The sequence below is a fragment of the Pyrgilauda ruficollis genome, unplaced genomic scaffold (assembly GCF_017590135.1).
Source record: "Pyrgilauda ruficollis isolate IOZ18807 unplaced genomic scaffold, ASM1759013v1 scaffold63, whole genome shotgun sequence".
Taxonomy (NCBI): Eukaryota; Metazoa; Chordata; class Aves; order Passeriformes; family Passeridae; genus Pyrgilauda; species Pyrgilauda ruficollis.
In genome coordinates, this window is record NW_024528044.1 from 2,965,400 (window position 1) to 2,986,595 (window position 21,196).

The 21,196-nt window shown below is 35.2% G+C and overlaps 1 protein-coding gene across 3 annotated transcripts in view; it reads left to right on the forward strand.

Annotated features, from left to right (window-relative positions):
• AKAP6 (A-kinase anchoring protein 6) overlaps positions 1-14,596 on the forward strand; it is a 212,372-nt gene extending 197,776 nt beyond the window's left edge. For 2 of the 3 annotated variants that reach the window (XM_041484101.1, XM_041484102.1), the window contains exons 13-15: positions 5,106-8,166; positions 8,281-8,575; positions 13,640-14,596. In XM_041484101.1, coding sequence (XP_041340035.1) covers positions 5,106-8,166; positions 8,281-8,534 — 3,315 coding nt within the window. In that variant the 3' untranslated portion in view covers positions 8,535-8,575; positions 13,640-14,596. Of the gene's footprint in view, positions 1-5,105; positions 8,576-13,639 lie in introns of all 3 variants that reach the window. The other variant, XM_041484100.1, reaches the window with a different exon arrangement.
• The last annotated feature ends 6,600 nt before the right edge of the window (positions 14,597-21,196 follow it).

Consider the following 21,196-nt stretch of genomic DNA (forward strand, 5'->3'; position numbering starts at 1 on the left):
GTTTTCTGTCCTTTTTCTTTTTTCCCTGGCCCTTAAATTCAGTTGAGTTTGGATAATTTGGCCACAGCAACTGAAGGATATGTTGCAGGGAGGGAGGAAGAACAGAGTTTGTATTTATTATTGTAAAAGCTCTTTTTTTCATGTTAATTCCTTTAAAAAAATATAATAGTACGTAGGGGTTACATTACAGGCCTGTTTCACCAACACAAAGTATCTGTACTGGAGTAGCACATGCAAATGAAGCCAAAACAGAGAATCATTGTTTAATATAATTTGCTTCAGAAAAAAAGCTAAACTAGTCTTGTTTTAGTTAAAAAAAAAAAACAAATTAAAAATTTCATTTTGGCACTTTTCCTTAAAGAGTGTTGGGGCTGAAGAGATGTCTTTATTTGTTTTAACAATCTTATTTCTTCCCATTAATATTTTCTGCAGAGTAACTGGTTAGCTATTAAACACCAACTCTACAAGGATTTAAGCACACACCTAATTGTGTTCACAAGAGTTATCCCTCTGAAATGGGAATGCTTTCCTGAGCAAAATAGTTCTGGATTCAAAGTAGGAATAGCTAAAATCCTTAAAGGAGCACTTTCAAATACATTAGAATTAATTTAACCTTTCACTCTTCTGAGTCTATAATTTGATTGATTATTCAGTTAATTGTACTTAAAACTTTTCATGCAACAGTATATGCTTCCTAAGTGTTGTTTATCTAGTGGTAATATGCAGAAAACATAGGAATATGCATAATGTTGTGCATCTTTTGCTTCTTATTACATTGAGATTTTTTTACTTTCTTGGTCAAAACTATTTGCTGCTTCTTACTTTTCTTACTGATCTTAGAGATCTTCTCTAAATAGTAGTATTTAGTGACTTTATAATGTTTAAGACCACTCAGGCCTACTTTAAAACTACCCATTTTTAGAAAAATTAAATACCTGTTTTTACTCACATATAAGAAAAAGTTTCTGAATTCCAGGAAATTTAGTGCCATCAATTACACAAACAAAAAGTTTTTGCCAGACAGGACCAAAAGAAAAAAAAAAAATCAAAAAAGTTTTGCCAGACAGGACAGGTACCTTTGCAACGTTTTGCCGCAGACTTCAGCAAAGCCAGGGCTTAAGAGTCAGCATACGGGGCTCACTCCATTGAAATGTGATGTTCTGTAGCACACTCCAGGACTCTCTGGAGATCATCATGTCTGTCTGTGATAGACCCCTTCCTTTTTGGGTATTTGCATTTCAAGAAGGGATCATAGAATCAGACAGTCATACAGTCAATGAATGGTTTGGCTTAGAAGGGACCTCAAAGATCATCTAGTTCCAATCCCCCTACCACACACAGACTCTTTTCACTGGACCACTCAGATATCTTGATCCAGGCTAGGTAGAACTTCCTTTGGAGTCTTCCTCCAGAGTCAAACTCTCTAGGAAAGACATATTCTTAATTAACTGAAACAAAATAAAAAACATGCTGCAGCTCTTACAAGTAAAGCTTTCCCATTTGGAAATGGCAGTAGAAGATTCATCTACTTTGTGTAAAAGATGAATTGTACAATACTATACAGTTCATTCAAATGAAAAAACATAGAGGAAAAAACAACACCATTTTTCCCAGTAAAGTGAGCAAGCAGAATTTATCTCTGGCAATATCTGACATTTATCATTTGTACCCTACTCTGTATAATACCAAGTAATGGATAAGGTTGGCAAATTTTAAACATTCTGTTGGCAAGACCTAACAATCTATTACTAACATGACAACTCTAATCATCCAGCATCCTACCTCTGCACTGAGCAGCCTGAAAAAGAGATATCTGATATGATAAAAATGGTTCCTAAAAATTCCTGGGTCTTTACTTCACTACTGCTGTCAGTGCAAATGTCAGCTGGAGTGACACTACCTTCCATTCTTCACTCCAGAGATTTATTCCGGAGGCTATGGTGTGACATTTCCAAAAACTACCTCAATCCCTGCCTTGTTTGAACAGTTCACTAAATTTTGTAAAAAAATGTAGGGAAAATATATACATGTACTAAAATCACCAAATACGAAATGTGTGTGACTTATGCTGAGTGGTTTGTTTCAAAGTTAAAACTTTTCCTGTACTTTGGAAGGGCTGCCAGTGTAGCTCATAACCACTAAAGTTGTATTTCAAGGGATATGATGTTTTTAACTACAGTAGTAATTTACTAATATCAATTTAGTCAGTTCCTTAGAGAGAGAAAGCTATATAAGTAAAATGACCATATCTACATAAGTCTTTGCAAGTATAAACAACAATCAGAAGGAAAATAAAATAAACCAAAACTAAATAAAATAAAATAAATAACAATTTTTAAAAATACCCTGCCATCAAGCTAAGCCTGCAAAACTTCTGAGTATATGCCAGGCCTCAGAAAAGCATGTGCATTTTAAGAATAAAAAAATAGGCTTTGAAGTGGGGAGCACTCAGTGAAGATGAATGGGCTGAGGTCACAACTCTACATGTTTTATTGTTTTAGTCCATCTGACTTGCTGAACAAACAAGCAGCCAAGTGCTGATTTACAGAGGGAAGGTTATCTTCCTGACCAATGAGGACCAAATGTCTTGTTTTGAAACAGAATCAGATTCTATGGAACATAAAATTCTTGGAACCTGCTGCTGATTTCCTGCCTTCAGTAATTTCTTCTTGCAGCTGGCAGAAGCTTAAAACAGTAAAATCAAGCAGTTTAGGAAACTTCCCACAGCAATGTCTTCCTAATGCTGAGTATGACAGGGTCGTAGAACATGACACAGAGAAAATGAGCCATTGAATCTGATTTCTTTTTTAATCTAACAGGTTTTCAAATTATTATATTTTCTTATATTTTACTTAAATGTTAGTTAAGGGTCAGCTACAGCTGGGAAACTGAGTCCAACTAAGTACAAACTAGGAGCTTTAATTAAAACACAGCAAACTGGCAAATCCAAATAAAGATTTCTGAACTCCACAATGTACAGAACTGCTCTGATAACCGTAACTGTCTAGCAAATGGGTGTTTTCACAGGAATTTTTCTTTAGCCAACGTCTCATGGGGGAAAAGAAAAGAACTCTAGCAAAGGTACTCTATAAAAACGTTGGGGTAGGTAGATCCACAAAGAGATTCAAACCTTCAACATTAGTCATGACAGATTTGCGAAATACCAAAGGCCTCCTAACCTGCCAAGAATGAAAAAATTCTTTCACACCTGCAGTTCTGCCCATTGTTACATGTGATAGCTTAACATATACTCAGGGACCTGCATTACACCTAAGCCCAATGAGGCACGAGCACACAGATTTATCTTAGATGGAGAGAGTCTTGATTTGTCAAATAAGTTAATAATCACATCACCCCGTTCAATGGTGGATAGCTGCCCAGTTTGAGGGAAATATTTCCGCCTGATTTCCAGTGATTGTTTTAGCCTTTTGTTTATTGGACATACTGGGATGATATAGCCTTGTTTCTTGCACAGAAACAACACCACCTATATCCATAATTAAATATGCACTGGAGCAGAGATTTGGCACTATCTGTGTCTGCGTCTCTTGCTGGTTAAACATGCCAAACACAGTACTGCAGGGCAAAATCCTCCTCATCTAAACCAAATTAATATTTGTTTTATGCAAAATGACACAGGACAAGAAAGCTTCTTTTAAGAACAGCATGTAGGTGAGGCTTCTCCTGAAGGAATAGCTTGGTTAGTATCTGTTATGCCCAGTCTGGCAAAGTGTCCCAGCCCAAAATCTGTGTCCTAACTATCACAACCTGTCACAAAAGGGCTGTGACCCTTTAGTTCCTACTTCAAAGAGAATTTCCAGCTGAGAACTGGAGTCAGAAGTACATGCCTCTCCCTGCACAATTAGCCTTGGCCAGGTCTTGATGAATCTAAGTCGGTAACTAAGTTGTGCAAAACTGCACTTTGTTGGACTACAGCTTCATTTTATCTGCTTTATATTTGCTGGGATTTGCTCTTGCTGTTTGGCCTCATGTCAAAGCTGTATTTTAAAAACATCACTTCCTCAAAGAAAATTGGAGAAAGCAGAAGATCACAGTTGAAAGGTTTCTTGGAAGAAGTGTTTGTGTTTCTGGATACAGTGATCACTGTTCAGCTGTTCAGATGATTTAAATGAAACAATTTTACATTAGTCAACAGTTCTACTACAAGACTCCTTATAAAACCAAAGCCTTCTCTAATAAGGAGGCCTCTCAGGAAACAGAAAAATAAAGTGAAATTAAATTGTGTTCAGCCCCCAAATCAGGGACCATTTCAGTCTTATTTTCAATTAAAGTGGTTTGGTACTGTTGGCCACTTGACAAATCATATTTGAGCGAGAAAAGTTGTCAAGGTGTTCCTTCTCTTCCGCACATGTTTCTAGAAGGAACAATTCTTGTTATCATATGTTCTGAGTCATAATAACAAACATTACTGGAAAGTTACAAACATTTTTAAAAGAAAATTAAGTTTCTTGCACTTATTTATCAATCTTTTTTCAGAGAAAGGTACTAGAGCAGACATTATTTGAAACTCATGTAGTACTTGCGTTTTCAGCTGAACATACCAACATTCATTAGTCTTACTTACTGGTCATTTGTAGTGCCTTTATTATCAAGTAAAGAATAAATATAAATTCTAGCAAAAATTCATCAAGACTTCTGATCTGTTGTTTTAAGGCTGACTACTAAAAAATCCTTCCATAAATCCTTTACATCTTAACTATTTTAAACTTAGGCAGGCTAAGTTTTTTCATATATCTAACATAATTGCATGTTTTTCACTAACACACTCCTGTGTGATTCCAAGTTAAAACTTATTATATATAAAGTGACTAACCACAATTAATATATATTAAAGTAAAATTTCTGTATTTTATTTTGACAGCAAATAAAAAGAAACAAAGAAGTCTAAGAAACCTTTGAAAATGTAATTGGTTTAATTTTAATTGATCATTTTAATAGCACACAAGGCGTAACAAAATTAAAAGCCTATTAGTGACCATTGTTCCAAAAATGCACTTTACTTCCATTAACTTACATTATTTTAGTGGGAGCACATTTAAAGTACAGCTGTAAATATTTTTAATCTTTGACTTTTTCTTTTACAGGAGCCTCTAAATGTTATTGATCCCAGTTTGATGGATCTAAATGGTCCAAGTGAAGATGCACTAGAATGGGATGAAACTGACATAAGTAATAAGCTCATCAGTATTCATGAAGACTTAAGTGATCCTGATCAGGAGCTCAACAAGGATGATCTAAACCAGAAACCTGCTTCAGAAGAATGTGGTGATAATGATGTGAATGAGGATGAAAGTATCAGTAATCATGGAATTCCTCTTTATTGTCCCAACATTACTTCCCCTCCAAATCCTCACATCTATCAGGTCTATAGTCTTCATAATATTGAATTATCAGAAAAAAAACATATGCCTTTTTTGAAAAAAACATCCAGACTCTCCAATGTAATGCAGTCTAACATTTTAAACAAAAGTCTCAGTAAAGATTCATCGTTTTCATCTACCAAATCCTTGCCAGATCTAATAGGAGGTACCACATTGGCAAAACCATATAACTGCATGTATCAGAGTGGGAACATAAGCAGGCATTCTGAGAGTGAGAGTGGGATAGTGAGTGAATGTGATACAGAAACTACAAATAATTCAGAAATTTTTTTGCTAAATGATATTGAAAGCAGTCAGAGTAATCCTGAAATTGGGCATGTGGAAATCCAAGTGGATAATGTAATAAAACCAAAACTAAAGCAAGATGATGAAGAAGATCATACTAGTCTTTCAGATGATTTCCAATTGGCTCCTTCTGCATGCTGTGGAAGTGAAAATGATGAGGATTTGGACAACATTACTATGTCTAACCCTGGTTGTCCAGAAGAATTGCAAGAAAAACATGATGTGTTTACATTTTATGATTACTCATATCTTCAAGGCTCCAAATTCAAATTACCAGTGATAATGAAACAATCACAGATTGAAAAAACACATACAGAGGGTAGTTTGTTTCATGACTTTTGTTTTGACAAAATACCTGGTAAATCCGAGCATAAGTCTGGAGAGTCACAACCAGATGGGTTTATTCATGATCATACTCTGGCAAGTGTCTGTGGAGAATCAGATCCCAATTCCGGTAAATCTACAGAAACTGTAAAAAAATTACCTGTTACAGAGAATACAAGACAGGTTGCCACTTTATCTCATAGTTCTTCTTTAGAATCTCTGTCAGTAGTAGGTGATTTGTTCAGCTCAGGTATTTTTAAAAGTGGAGATGGTCTTCAGCGAAGTGCCTCTTTGGAGAGCTGGCTGACTTCCTACAAAAGCAACGAAGATCTTTTCAGTCATCATGGCTCTGGAGACATAAGTGCAAGCAGTGATTCTGTTGGAGAGCTCAGTAAAAGGACATTAGATCTTTTGAATCGCTTAGAGAATATCCAGAGTCCTTCAGATCAAAAAATAAAGCGCAGCATCTCTGATATGACACTCCAAAGTAGCTCTCAAAAAATGTCTTTTACTGGACAGCTGTCTCTAGATATTGCATCTTCAATCAATGAAGATTCAGCAGCCTCTCTCACTGAACTCAGCAGCAGTGAGGATCTTTCTCTCTGCTCTGAAGACATTGTACTACACAGAAATAAAATACCAGATTCAAATGCATCATTTAGAAAACATCTTAATAGATCTGTAGCTGATGAGAGTGATGTCAATGTCAGCATGATTGTTAATGTCTCCTGCACCTCTGCTTGTACTGATGATGAAGATGACAGTGATTTGCTTTCAAGTTCCACCCTTACCTTAACTGAGGAAGAACTAGGTATCAAAGATGAAGATGACGACTCCAGTATAGCAACTGATGAGGATATTTATGAAGAATGCAATTTAATTTCAGGACTTGATTATATAAAAAATGAGCTCCAAACCTGGATTAGACCAAAATTTTCCTTGACAAGGGAGAAAAGAAAAAGTAACCTCAGTGATGAAATTCAGCGCAGTAAAGAAGTTCGTAATGAGACATCAAAAGCCACAGATACATTAAGCATTGAAACACTACTAAATGGTTCAATGCAGAAAATATCGGAAAATAATGGCAATAGTAAGAATGTACCATGTGATCGTCAAAAAGGGACAAAGAGTCACCCAATGAAAGATATCTCTCAGGTTGTGAAGGATCAGCTTGTGGATGATATGGAGAATGGCAATGTTGAAAATACTCTTGGCAGTCAAAAGGAAGGTCTTGTTAGTGTCGCAGCAACCCCCAAAACTCATGCATCACTTGATGTCAGAGAAGCTGAAAATGAGTGTGGTGTCTGTGAAGCATTTACAGACAGTTCAGATGATTCACATATGGATGGCAAGGAGACTGTTCTTTCCTCAGCTGGATCCAGGAACCCTCCAAGAGAATGTCAAAGTCATCTTCAGGCTGATCATCACTCTGTTGCTTCCTCTCCTGCAAAAAAGCCTTGCCTTGAATCTTCCTCAGAAATTAATTCTGTAGGCATACAAGACACAGCTTTACAGCCGTCCTTACCTAGTGGTCAACAACACAGAATAAACACTACTGAAAAAGTTCCTGATTGCTGTGCAGCCTTGAAGTCCAATGAAGCAGAATGCAACTCATCAGCCAATAGTTTTGATTTGTGCTGTAACTGTGAATCTGCTGATTTTGATAAAAAAACCATGGAAGATGGCTCAGTACACAATTTTGTGAGGGAGATAATAGACATGGCATCAACAGCTTTGAAAAGTAAGTCACAACCTGAATGTGAGTCATCTGCTCCAGCTTCATTAGCACAGATCAAGGAAAAAGTCTTAGAACACTCTCACAGACCCATCCAGCTAAGGAAAGGAGACTTCTATTCTTATCTTTCACTTTCTTCTCATGATAGTGACTGTGGAGAGGTAATCAAATACATAGAGGAAAAGAGCAGCACTCCTGTGCCACTGGACTTCACAGATGAGAGAGAAGATATTGAATGCTTCTTTGAAGCCTGTCCTGAGGAAGAACGGGTTGAGCAGCAGCAACAGGCTATTTCTAATGGTTCTTCTGAAGCACAAGTTGAGCAGCAGCAAACTATTTCTAACCCTGTTTCTGAAACATCTGCAGAGTCACTAGGTGAAGTGACTCCAGAGTCATTAGAATTTAAAACTTCTTCTGAAGGTAGGGATTTATCTTTCTTATGTGGGAATGACAATGATATAAATATTCCAAATACTAACAAAAAATATACATCAAGTAATTCAAAAAATGCTGATGATGATTTGCTGTTTTCAGATGGACGAAATGAAAGTTTGGAAAAGAATTCTCCAGAGGTTAGCATCAAAAAGAATAGTGCAGGAAAATCACCTGGAACAGAAGATAAAAAAGGATGTGTTGCTGCTTCTGAAGAGGCTTCAGCTACAGAGCTTCAGATAAAGCCTGACCATTCACAGAAAAAGGATGGTTTGCATCAGAACAGAAAAACTCTTACTTGTGAAGAAACTCTCCTGCAACTTCATAAGGAAAGACATATAAATATGCACAGATAGAATGTAACCCTCTCAAGGCACATAGATTATTCTAAAAACAGGTATGTACTCTACAAGTTGCACTTTTTTTTTTTTTTTTTTTTACTTTTTTTTAAACTTCTTTTTTTATTTTTTTTTTTTTTTTTTACAATGAAAGGAGATGAATCATCAGTCAGGGCTTCTGTTTCATGATAGTGCTATGTCATTTGTTTTGATTACACTGTAATTCCAGTTTACATGCCACTAGTCAACAAATGCAGTGAATACTAATTGCTTTTTGCCCTTTGGCTTTGCACTGACTGGAGCTCTCCCTTCTGGAACAAGTCTGCTATCTTGCAGAACCTGGGAATTCTTCCAACATAATATATCAGCCTCCTTTCCCTCCTCAGCTGAGGGAACCAGAAACCATCCCTACTCATTGATGCCTTTCTCTTCAGGCATCTGGTCTTAGGAGGGGTTCAAAAGCATTTGATATAGCTGAATTTCCAGTTCTACAAGAATTAGTTTGTTTGACTAGTGAGTTGGAGTTCTACAATATTTATAGACAAACCATGAAGAACAGCTAAGCAGACTGGAGAATAGAGAGATAATAAGTAATCTCCTGATGCCAGTTTACCATGATTTTAATTCAGTAAGCCATTATTAACAACAGAATTATTACAACATAGCTTAGGCCAAAAGTTGAGTTTTCCAAAAACAAAAAATCTTTACAACATTCATGAAAGTATATAATGTGAGGGTAATGGAGATGAAAACTGATGACTATCCAGTACCCAGCAGTACTTCAACCTTCGGTTCTATTTTGTGGTAAGCGTTTTGAAACATGAATAAGATGATGGGACCTAAGGCAAAAAGGTGGTCCTGATCTCTACCAATGTTTGAAAGTGGTTCAGATCTGGAATTTCTGACCTCACATAAATGTTGAACAATAGCTGCACATTTAATTATGGAAGAGGATCTAAAAAAGCAACTTTTGGATCATTTCCTAGCATTCAGCACTGCTGTTTTGAGTCTCACTAGTTTGGTGATCCAAAAGCCAGCACACCTCTATCAAATGCTATTAGTCTTTGGAAACACTCCTCCAGCAGACTACAGCCAGAAGAGCAACTCCAAATGCCAATCCAATTCCAAATGCTGCTGCTTGCCAAAAGCTGTAGCAAGGGAATTTACAATAAAACACAAGGCTAAGTATGGGACAGATTTCCTTGAGGAGTTCTTGAATCTCCACCTGTGGAGATTTTCAAAATTCAAGTGGATGTGGCCCTGAATAATCTTTTCTACCTTTGAAAACAGCCTTCCTTTTAACAGGAGGTTGCATCAGTTGATGTTCAAGTTTCCTTACAACCTAAGTTATGCTATGATTCCAAGATGTTGGCAGGAGAAAAGGCTGTTATTCATCACTGCCCATGGAAAACATTAGTACTCTCCTATGGCAAACTATGTAGCTGTAGCAGAGGATCACATCTGATTTATACAAAATAGATTTCTTTGCTGCTCTTAGAGATCTAACTTCCTCATTTTTGATTTTGTTATGTTATATTTCTAAGCTTTGGGCTTTCCATTTATTGGTGGTTTACCCAACATTCCCATATTCACATATATATTTCTGTCAAAGCCTTTAGGTTATGACAGCTTGCTGCTATCTCAACACATCTCTGTTTGACTAATGCATTATCTTGAAACCATCATAGCAAAGAGAATATGTCTGGAATGGCTTTGAAATAGGCTATCATGACCTGCTGATTGCCAATTAGGGTAATACTTGGACAGATGCAAACAACTGGAGAAGCAATGGAAATCAAGTATGAATTACAAAACTCATAGATGATTCTATGTATTCTGGAATTAAATTGATTATATGTATATAGAAGTCTCTATTTGGAAATTGAGATGATGACAAAAGTCTGAGATTGTTAACTGAAACTGATGTAAATGTAAGCTTTGCAAGTTATTGTTTTACTAGTTTTCTCATTTTTTCACTCATTTTTATAATATTATTTTGAGAAAGAATACTTGCTGTAGTGAGTGTGATTTTATCCTTCTTCTCATTCTTTCACTGATAATGACATGTCTTTTTAATTTATTAGTACTTTTGCTCTGAGGATCTCAAAATACTGCATAAACTTACCTCATTCTTCAGAACTTTATAGTTATTTACATGGCAGCCAGATGGGTTTTTTTCCATAAGACTGGAAATAAAAATATGCAGTTTGTGTGAGGTCTAAGATTGGACATAGAGGATGGGTTTGATAATAAATGCCCCACAATGCAATAAAATGCAAGGCAGAATCTGGATACAACAACTTAATAGGGTTATGTTATAGCTTCCACTTTTGCCCAGAGGCTGACAAATTATTTTAAGAAAACAAAGCCCTTCACACTACATTCCCGCTTTTTATATGTAGGAAGATACACTGGTTCTTAACTTGTACATATAGCATTACTTCCATGGAAACTATGTGCTGTATTATTCCCAGTAGTAAAGTTCTAGAATACATATAGTTTATCTCTGACACACCAAAAATGAAAATATGAGCTGCTAGGTTTGGTTTCACTAAAGTCTGAGCTCCCTTCCCCCATTCACAAGCTTGATGCTTTAACTTCATCTCTCATGCTATGGGGAATGAATTACAGAAGCAATCTATCCTAATTTGTTAACTTATTCAAATAACAGTTATTATACTTAACTATGCTAAAGATTATCTTTTTGGTGGCAGATTGTTTATTTTTTTGATGAGGCTAATTACTGATTTTCCAAAGGTAATTTACATTTATTACTAATACATCTTTTAAAATGTGACAGATAAATGTTGTTCCCATAAGTGTATTATGAAAAAAGTTACTATTTAAAAACACATTATTTAATTTGAAAGATAAATGGCAAACACCATTATTTTTCCTGAAGCACCTGTGCCGTAAGCTCATTTAAATGTGTAATTCCATGTGTAGCTGCAATACTTAGAAAAAAAATCTATATTATATGTGTACCTTAAAAGCATACTGAGGATTCAAAGCTGAAAAAGACATGGTTTCAAATGTGGGTTGATTTTGTACTGTTTTAGCATTTACCCTGGCTTTACAGGAGAATAAAAATATAAAAGTAATAGTCAAATGCTACAATCCTGCTTTTTAACAGTGTGCTACAAAAAAAAAAAAAGACCATTGTGGGAAAATAATAAAATAATTCTATGGGCAGCCTCAAAAATATCTCTGACAGCACTGACTACTCCTTCACATGAGCTGACACAGAGTTCTTCAGCAGAGGTGCTCATAAAGCTGCACTGATTTTATTTCTCAATTAGGGGTCACCTTGAAAGATCTATCTGTACATGAGATCATGTGATCTTCTGCTGTCACTGTGACCCATGACTCACCAATGGGATGGGAACTTTTAGTTACAAATTCAATATGCATAGAGATCAATACATTCAGGACATTTATGTGTTCTATCCAAAGTCTTTTCTAGAGAATGCCTTAGAATTCTGTGTGTAATCTGTTAGTTCTTACAAGTAAATCCAAAACCTATTTCCTGACTTCTGTATTTTCAACTTAAGTTTTAACGTAATTTAGGGGAAGAATAATTTACTTGCACTTAAGAAAACTAAATTGATTTTATCTGACAGTGCTGCAATATTAGATAGAATATTCTGCCACTCCCTATTGCCAAGAGAAACCCAGCACTGGTGCTTAAAGCGCCTGACTGTTATTTTCTGCTCAGCAATAGATATTTTGTATGACTTTTTCCTTCCTTGTCTGATTTTTTTTAGCAACAAAATAATGAGAATAATGATCAGTGAGACCTATGAAGAACAGCTTATTTATGTAAAAGTATTTTGAGATCCACAGATAAAAGATGATACATAAATGCAAAGGACTGTTAGTTATTTATTTCCTACAGGAGAAAAAACCCACAAGTTTACATAATAGTTTATTAATAATTATAATAATTTATTTTAGAGACTGGAACTACAATAATAATCTAAATCTTTGCTTAATTTTTTTTCCTAGAGATTTTTGTAGGGAAGTAAATAATACAAAGTTTCTTTATAGAGTTTAAAGCAGTCTGACTTTTTAGCTCCTTAGAGTACCTGACTTTAAAAAAGCTAAATAAACAGAGACTCTCATATTGAAATCTATGAATTACATAATTTTTGAAGAAATTTTGAATTTCAATCAGTGAGACTTTTCTTACTCATGCCAGAATTGTAGAAACCTTTTTATACAGTCTGCTGCTTTATTCTGATCAGTTTTTCATTCATATCTAAACAGATGGTTAGATGGTTGAGCTTTTCAGTATTTTCAAGTAAGAGTATTTCTTGTATAAATGGGGAAGGATGTGGTCAGTTACAACAAAGAGGATCAAAGGAGATGGTAACTGGATGGATCCAGATATTCCTGCTTAACTTGGAAGGCACATAATGCATGTCTGGAGTGCCTCCTAGGAAATGCCTATGAGATGTACTTTGCACTAATCTTTGAGCTGTATTCTGACAGTTATTTCTTCATAATTCTCATCATAAGCCCATGCTCTTTGCTGAATAGTTTAACCATAAACTCTGAGCTGGATATTTTATAGTAGGCAAATTTAACTCATTGCTGGTACTAGAAGTGTCTAAATAGTTATTTGCAATTTAAAAATGCAGTGATGATGCTGACAATTCTATTCACAGGCCACTTCTGTGACAGTCTTTTCCTCTTCTCCATTGAAGTTTCACTATAGATGTTTGCACAAATATTAAAATAACTGTTGGATAGATCTTTTTGTTGCTTGACTTTTGAAAATTTCCATGTTTTCATTGGTTGGTGCACTTCTGTGTGCTGGAGGTAAGTTCACAGGTAAAGATGAGGACAAGATCCAGGGAAAAGGTCCAGTGTGATGAACACCCTTGTTTCTTCAGAAGCAAAGTATTTATGAAAAACAGTGACTTTTCTACATAAATTCATTTTTTCACATTAACTTGTACCTCAGGCTGTTAAAGTAATTTTTTGCCTACTGTATGCTTCTGCATTAAAGACTCTGGCATGTGACCATTTAATGGCTATCTATTATTCTTCTGGAAGACCTATGTTTTGCAAATAAAACTTCATTTTCTGTAACCTACTATTACTTTTCTGTTTCCTTTTAGAAACTTGGCTGCAATTCAGGTGCAGGTTCATCCTGTAAACCCTGGGATGACCTCCAATTCCATTGTGTCACTGCCCTTCATTAAACTGACTCCCAAGATAATTTTTTTTTCCAAATGTGGTTTGTCCATGTTGGCTTTGTGGTCAGGCTGCATATGCTAGTCCTATTTCAGTGATCATTTTGTTTTGTAGCAAGGCCATTTGCCTTCATATGGATTCCTCTCCCAAGCTACCTCTAAGGATCTCCCCTTCCTAAATTGGACGCTCCTGTACTACTTACCACTGGTTCTGTTCTTTAAAGTACTATAGAATTCACGGTCAGTCTGGTTCATCTTTTCAGAATTGTACCTGTCAGTACTCTTCTATTTTATGTATCAAATTTAATATTTATCTGTATAATGCATAAGTTTATTGAAACTATTTTTCTTTTAAAGTGACTATTTTGTTGGATTGCAGCAAAAAGAAGTCATTGGTCCTCCTGATTCAATACATCTAAAAATTAAGCAATTTAAATAAACGGCATTTTATTTATTTAATTTAAAAATTTAATCTATGCAACACTTCAAGAAACAACTACATAGTGTTGTATATTAGCAACTGTTGACATTCTACTGAATTAAGTATAACATTTTGGGTTTTTATGCTTCTTGAGGTGGTAATGAGAAAAAAAGTTTTTAAAAAATGTGTGCCTTGCTGTATTTCTTATACCATTTATTAAAAAGCTGCTTTCACAGTAAAATTATGTTGGTTTGAAAGGAGGAAATAGCAAGGTTAAGATGTGTGAATAATTTCTGTATATATGTATAACCAACTGCAAACATTAATGTATAATGACAGTATAAAATGCTTTCATGTTTGTGATGTCCAGTGATGTGGAAATTATATGCCTTAAAACCATTAGATTGCATGGTAATTAGAATTGGCACAATAAACATAGTTTATTGGGGAAAAAAAAAAAGCAGAATTGGTGATCTGTTTTACCTGCGTTCCAAGCACAGAATGCTTTATCAAAATTCCAAAGAATATGGTTTTCTTTGCAAATATTCCATAGAGATATGCAACTCTTTAACTGGTGAAGATTTGTATTATCTAACTCACAGGTAAAGAACTTTTTCATTAAAGATTCTGTAGGTCTTTTGGGCCAAACAAGGAGACACAACTATTTAGTTAGTACCTCATATAGTATTTTATATTAGATTTTTTTGTTGTTTATCAGCAACAGTTTGTTGTCCAATTCTTAAAATTTCATTAATTTACATAATGATATTGAACAAGCTCTATCTAGACATCTAGCTGTTGGCTGTTTTGATGACTTAGATTGTACATTTCAAGTGTTTTTATCTTTTGCTAAAATGATATTGAGTGGCCAAAAAAAGCCAACCAGCCAGCTTTATAAGTTAACTCTGCAAGCATGGCATTCATCTCCTAAAAACACTATTGGGAAGGAATGTCAGGAAATTTAAGACAAGCAGTGCCCTCTGATGTCACCTTTAATCATTATATTTCCAACTATATAAACGTTTTTACAAAAAGCTTCAGCATTTCTCCTTTAAAACATGGACATCAGTTTGAGAAACTTAGCTGAAAGCAGAGAGAAGCTACACTGACCAGAAGATATATTCATGCAACACTGAAGGAACAGATATTTAAGAACAATCTCGTGTTTTCCAAAGTACTAACAGCTTCCTATTACTCCGGGAGGGAAATTATTTGTCTCTCAATTTAAATTTCCACAGTGTAGCCTTAGGCAAACTATGAAGTTTGTAGGGCAGCAGTAGCAGTGCTTATCTTTAAGTATAAATAAGTATTTATTATGTGAACCTTTTGAATCTGCAGAGATTTCTGCACATGCATATCTTTTATCAGGTACAAGTCTAACAAGTTAACCAATAATTACCTAAAATGTATAATTATATAGCTGAAGACCACTTTATTATATTTTAAATATTTTTAAGATATATATATAAAGTAATTAAAAATGTAACTCCTAATTTTAGTAAATTTTTTGCAGTGACAATTATGTTTATTTATGAGTTATCTCAACCATGATTTTTTAAATGGTCTAGACAGAGGAATTAATAATTATTCTTCTTTTCTCCCTAGTATTTTCTGGTTTATGCTATATATTTTTAAAACTTACTTTCACTATAGTCACACCTTGCACTGTGACAACAGGCAAATAATTCAGAGGCTTTTCAGATCTGTCATCTCACCCAACAGACTCTGCATAACTCCATCAATTACTTGTACCATTCTATTAGGCCATTTGCCACAAATTCACTTTTTTCCTGGGGGAAAACGGTATTACTTGTCAAATCAATAAACCACATATTCATCATACAATATCTGGAATACTGTATGGTCACAACTCAAATTTCTGTGGTTTCTCTCTGAGAGATTGGAACATTTTAATTTGACTAGTAATCCCAGATCTATATTATTTGGTCTCATGAGATAAAGTTACCATTTTTAGGCTTTTTTGGCTAGAAAATTTACCCTTTTACAATTTTTATTCTCAGAATTGACTTTGTTGTCAATAAAAATGGATTTCTAAGTGAAACACTGATATATATATATTTATATATATATACATATATATATTGCACAAGACTGTTTCCTCTCTTAGTGTAAGTCATGCTTATGACCATATTGTGCTAGAACTTCTTACAATTTCCTAAAGGAAAATATTGGTATGGTGTAAAACTAATGTTGATATACCAAGAGTACCTTAAGATCAGCCCATGCAGAGAATCCTGTATAGAACTCAATCCTGCTGGTGAAATGATTTTGTGGCAGAGAGGAATGCTGCAAGCTTTCTGCAGAATTTATTCCCTACTAAAGTTCCACAGGCTGCTTTTTATTCCACACACTCCCTGGCTCATGCTTGAACAACATCTGCAATGTGTGAGGAGGCCATTTGACAGCAATGGCCCTGACACATGGATCTCCTTTTCCTGCCTACTTCACATTTCTCCCACAGAGAGCCAGAGCTCTCCAGCTCTAAGAAAAGGGAGTGCACACTAACACTAGTGCTAAAATGCATGCCTGGGACTGCAGTTTAAAGTGTTTTTTTCAATCACATTAGTTTTAAGTATGGATAGTCTTCTAAGCTATGTCCCCAATCTTTCTCACTTAACGGTTTGCATTTTTCCCAAGGTAAGTAAAAGATTTTTAGTGACACAGTGCATCTGTACCACTGTACTGGTAAGAAAGTCAGGTGGTGTCTCCATGTTCTTACAGTTGTTTGTGCTGTTCATTGTATACGTGTACACATCAGCATGCAAACACATGAAAATGTTCTCAAATTGTTCCTGTTTGGTTTGCAATGAACTCCAATAAAGAGTTGCTGTCATTTAGACAACATCTTGACCTTCCTCCTTGGTAACAGGAAGCACAGAGGACATAGCCTTCCACACCACATATTTTAGCATTTCATTGCAATTCCCCTGTGTTGATGAAAACAACATATTTTGAATAACATGTATCTGCTTTTGGTTTTTTGGTCCTTTTTTATTTGGCCAGAAGACATTGGGAACAATGTTGTAAATTTTTCTGTGCTATTGTGCACAGAAAAGGGGTTATTAATGTTTAGGCCAGACTGTACTTGGCTCAAGAGGATTAACAGGGATGTCAGGTTCTTAGCCAAGTCAATCTCCTCCACTGACAAGTTATAACAAACTTATTCCTAATAATAGCATCACTTTGAGAGGGGTTTTGGCCAACAAATGACATCTGATCTATTGCCTTCAGTGCTGTGTGTCTGATTTTTCAGAGTTGCCCTGTCTTTTATGCCTTTTCTACCAACCAGAAAAACTTACATTTTTCAAATGACCACTGTTTGCTCAGTAAATACATGTTCATCTCTGATATTAGAAATGTGTTAAGGACTATGCCATAAGTGAACTTGGCATCACTTAAGTCTGTGTACTAGAGGAATTCTAAGTGCTTCAGCGCTTTAAAAATGGGATTTCCTTTGCACTAGAAAGCAGTATTACTTTATTTCTGCTGAATGAAATAAGCGAAGTTAAAACTGAAGTTAGAATTGTATAAATCAGTAATTTGAGGTTACAAATATTACTGTGATATCATAGTTATTGTCAAACTAGTTATTAAAATTTACAAGAATTATAAAATTATACAATAATTAAATTAAATATGGTATGGAAAGAACAGTTAGATAAGTAAATATTTTTACATCTGCCTTATGTTGAGCCCATGCCTCTGTGACATTCTGGAAGTGGAAGGGAAAATAAATTTTAAAACACATTAAATATTTTAAACATTTTTCTTTCTTGCAATTAGTGTTAAGGGTGTTTTGAATGCAACAAGGATCTAGTTGTAGTATTTTCCAAACATTATTAGAGTGACAGGGAAAAGCATATTTGACAAGATTTCAAGAAACAGTGAAAAAGACAAGCCATTCTTGATGCACTTCATTTACAGAATGAAAAAAATCAGACTTTGGAAGAACTTCTAGTGAAAATCAACCATATATTCAAAATATTTTGGTTTTTTTCACGAGGAGATAAGTACTACTGAAAATAACATGCCCTTAGGCAAGGTGATATGTCAATTTCTCGTACAGGCTGTGGTGCATATATACCTGAATTTCTATTCTGTAGCTCTTGAATAAAAAACCTGAACATAGAATTCACTTTGGAGGCCATGGATTTTGTTGTTTCTTCCTAAGGAAGTGGACCAAATTTGGGCTGAGAAACATCTGCCTCTAACAAGCTTTAAAAAGAAATTTTAGCACGCAGATTTTAAATAATGCACAATGGTAGACAAAAAATTATAAAAGGAAAAGAAAACAAAAAAGCAATCATTCTATAAATTCTAGCAGTCCCTGCCAGTAGTTTGATCAAGAATATCCCAAGTTGAGTAGCATTATTATACTTCTATTAACTGATCATTATTTATCCTGACACACTGATATTAGACAGATCTCTACAGTTTTTGCTTTACTTACCTCAAAGTAGGGCTTTTCAAAGTGCTGAAAAGGTTGTGGAAATGCCATTTCAATGGTTGAAATGGTTGCATGAATCAAAAAACCCTGAGGTCATAGTTCTGTTGGGTTGCTGTCTGTGCCAGCTGAGCCAATCGGTGCTGCTTTTGGCCATGTTTTTTGGAGGTAAAGCCTTGAAACATCTTTTCATGCACATAGACCTCAATTTTCCACTATTAATATGACTACTAAAGAAAGCTTCCTCTGTAAGGAGTTTGCCTTAAATGACAACATGTTTCTCATACCTGCTGCTGCTGATTTTATATATTCCTGCATCTAATCCCCTGCTCCTCCAAGCAGAACATTTCTCCACTCATACCTTTTCTTGCACAACTCAGAAAGTAAATGAGGGGTTTGCAACTAAAGTTTGTAATAGACAATTTAAAGGTAATGCTTTAAAGAGTGGGCAAGTGGCACCAGAGCCACAGTGGCTTGGAGTGAAGAGAAAGTGGCTGGCAGGAGGAATTCCTAAGTGCTTCTGTGCTTTAAGAATGAAATTTCCTTTGCAATAGCAAGCAGTATTATTTTATTTCTGGAGAGTGAGTGAATTGGCTAAGTTAAAATATGAAGTTAGAATTAGTATAACTCATTATGGAAATAGTATAACTCAGTAATTTTAGAGTACAAATATTACTGGAGATGCATGATGCTGAAGCTGTGCCAAGGAGACTGGAGGGAGGATTCAGATCGGCAAATGTCATGCTGGCTGATAAAAGAAAAAGAAGAGAGAAGCAGAGGAGGAGGTGGAGCTTCAAGGATGGCTGATGGGAGCTAGCTTTGGTTAAAGTATTTGTAGAATAATAGGAGCATACACTGTTTTGAAAGAGATTTATCTCTATTGCTAGACTTGTTATTGAAAGTGTAAAGTGATACTATTCATGAATACTCATTTTTCTGAATCTGCTGTTCAGTTATGCCAAGCATATCAATCAGGTGTACCATTGTCAGTTAATTAACATTTGATTGCATTAAACACAGGGTGTTGAAGAGGAGGTTTCTTCTCAGAGGAGGAGGGGTATCTATGTGATTTCTTTGGAGGGGGAGGGATATGTTCTTAGTAATTATTGTCAGCTGTGAGAAAAGTCAAATTGTAACTTATTAGTACATATTTTTGTGCCACTTACCACTCTTTATGGCTGCAGTAATATTGGAAGACAAAGGCAGCAAGTGTATCAGCAGCTTAGTCCTCAGCTATATCATATACTGGATCTGGAAATGCAAATGTTGCCTGTGTAGAAGTAAAATATGTGAGAAGGAAAGGAGAAGGAAAGGAGAAGGAAAGGGAAAGGAAAGGAAAGGAAAGGAAAGGGGAGAAGGAAAGTTGAGTTATGCCTGTAGTATATATCTGTAACTATTTGATAGCATTTTGTAACATAATAGACTTGATAGCATTCAAAATAATGAACGATTTGGTTAAGAAAACCAAAAAATCTTCTTCTCCTAGCCACATAATAACAAGTCATTTATGGAAATGGACTGATACTGAATTCAGACATGATGGAAGGAGATACTATACTCCTTCATACGATAGAGAATTAATCTGTGGAATTTCATTTTGTCATTAAATTATTGAGTCAAATAACTTAGTGAGATTGTAAAGGAGTGTAAATACAGAATGGGCAGCTGTGCCAAGAGAAGAGGTTACTCCAAATGAATGACAGTGGAGAGCAAACTTAATTCTCCATGATGAAATCTGTTGTCTGCTGAAAGGACAGAGGAAATTTCCCAAATTCAATGCAAAAATGGCTAAAGCGAGATGGAAAATTTCTGGTTTTCTCTGAGGCAATAAAAAATGAGCCAATGACACACTCAAGGCACATTCAAAATGCATAGAAAATGTCTGGGTATCTTTTCCTTACTCATCACTCCACTATTGAAAATGAAGATGTGGTGTCAGAATCAAATTTTTAAAATTCCTTGACAAGCCATTGTGTTGCAGCATAAAAACTTATCACAAATATGATTTTGTGGATAATATAACCAGCTTTTCATATGTTATATTTAACATATATATGTTTAGTTAGATGGAGTTGGCTGTGATAAATTATATTTCAATAAAGAAAACACTCATATTTCAGGCCAGTTGGGTAACAATATTTCAGGAGAATACCCCTTTGTTAATCACATACTTTGATGGAGGAATGCTCATGAACATGGCAGTACAACTCAATTCTTTCCACAGGGACTGACATCTTAAACTGCTCTACACAATGAATCACCTTGTCAAATAAAGTGCAAAATGGAAAACTGTTTTCAAACTCATCTGATATAATGACATTTACAACAACATGTTTGAGGTGATACACCAATAATAATAATTATATTTGTCTTAGACTTTCATGGTGCTTTGAAAGTTTTATGCAAAAATATGCTTTTTGTTTTTCATTGAAGACAATTCTATACCAGGACTTTTCCTCTGTGAGTTTTTAAATGAGCCCGTAGAGGAACTATGTTTTGCATGCAACTGGAATTCTTAATTTAAAAAATTTCTTAGGGGAAAAACATTATAGTTTCAACAGCAAGCCAACTTATATATCCTCACACAAAGATTCAA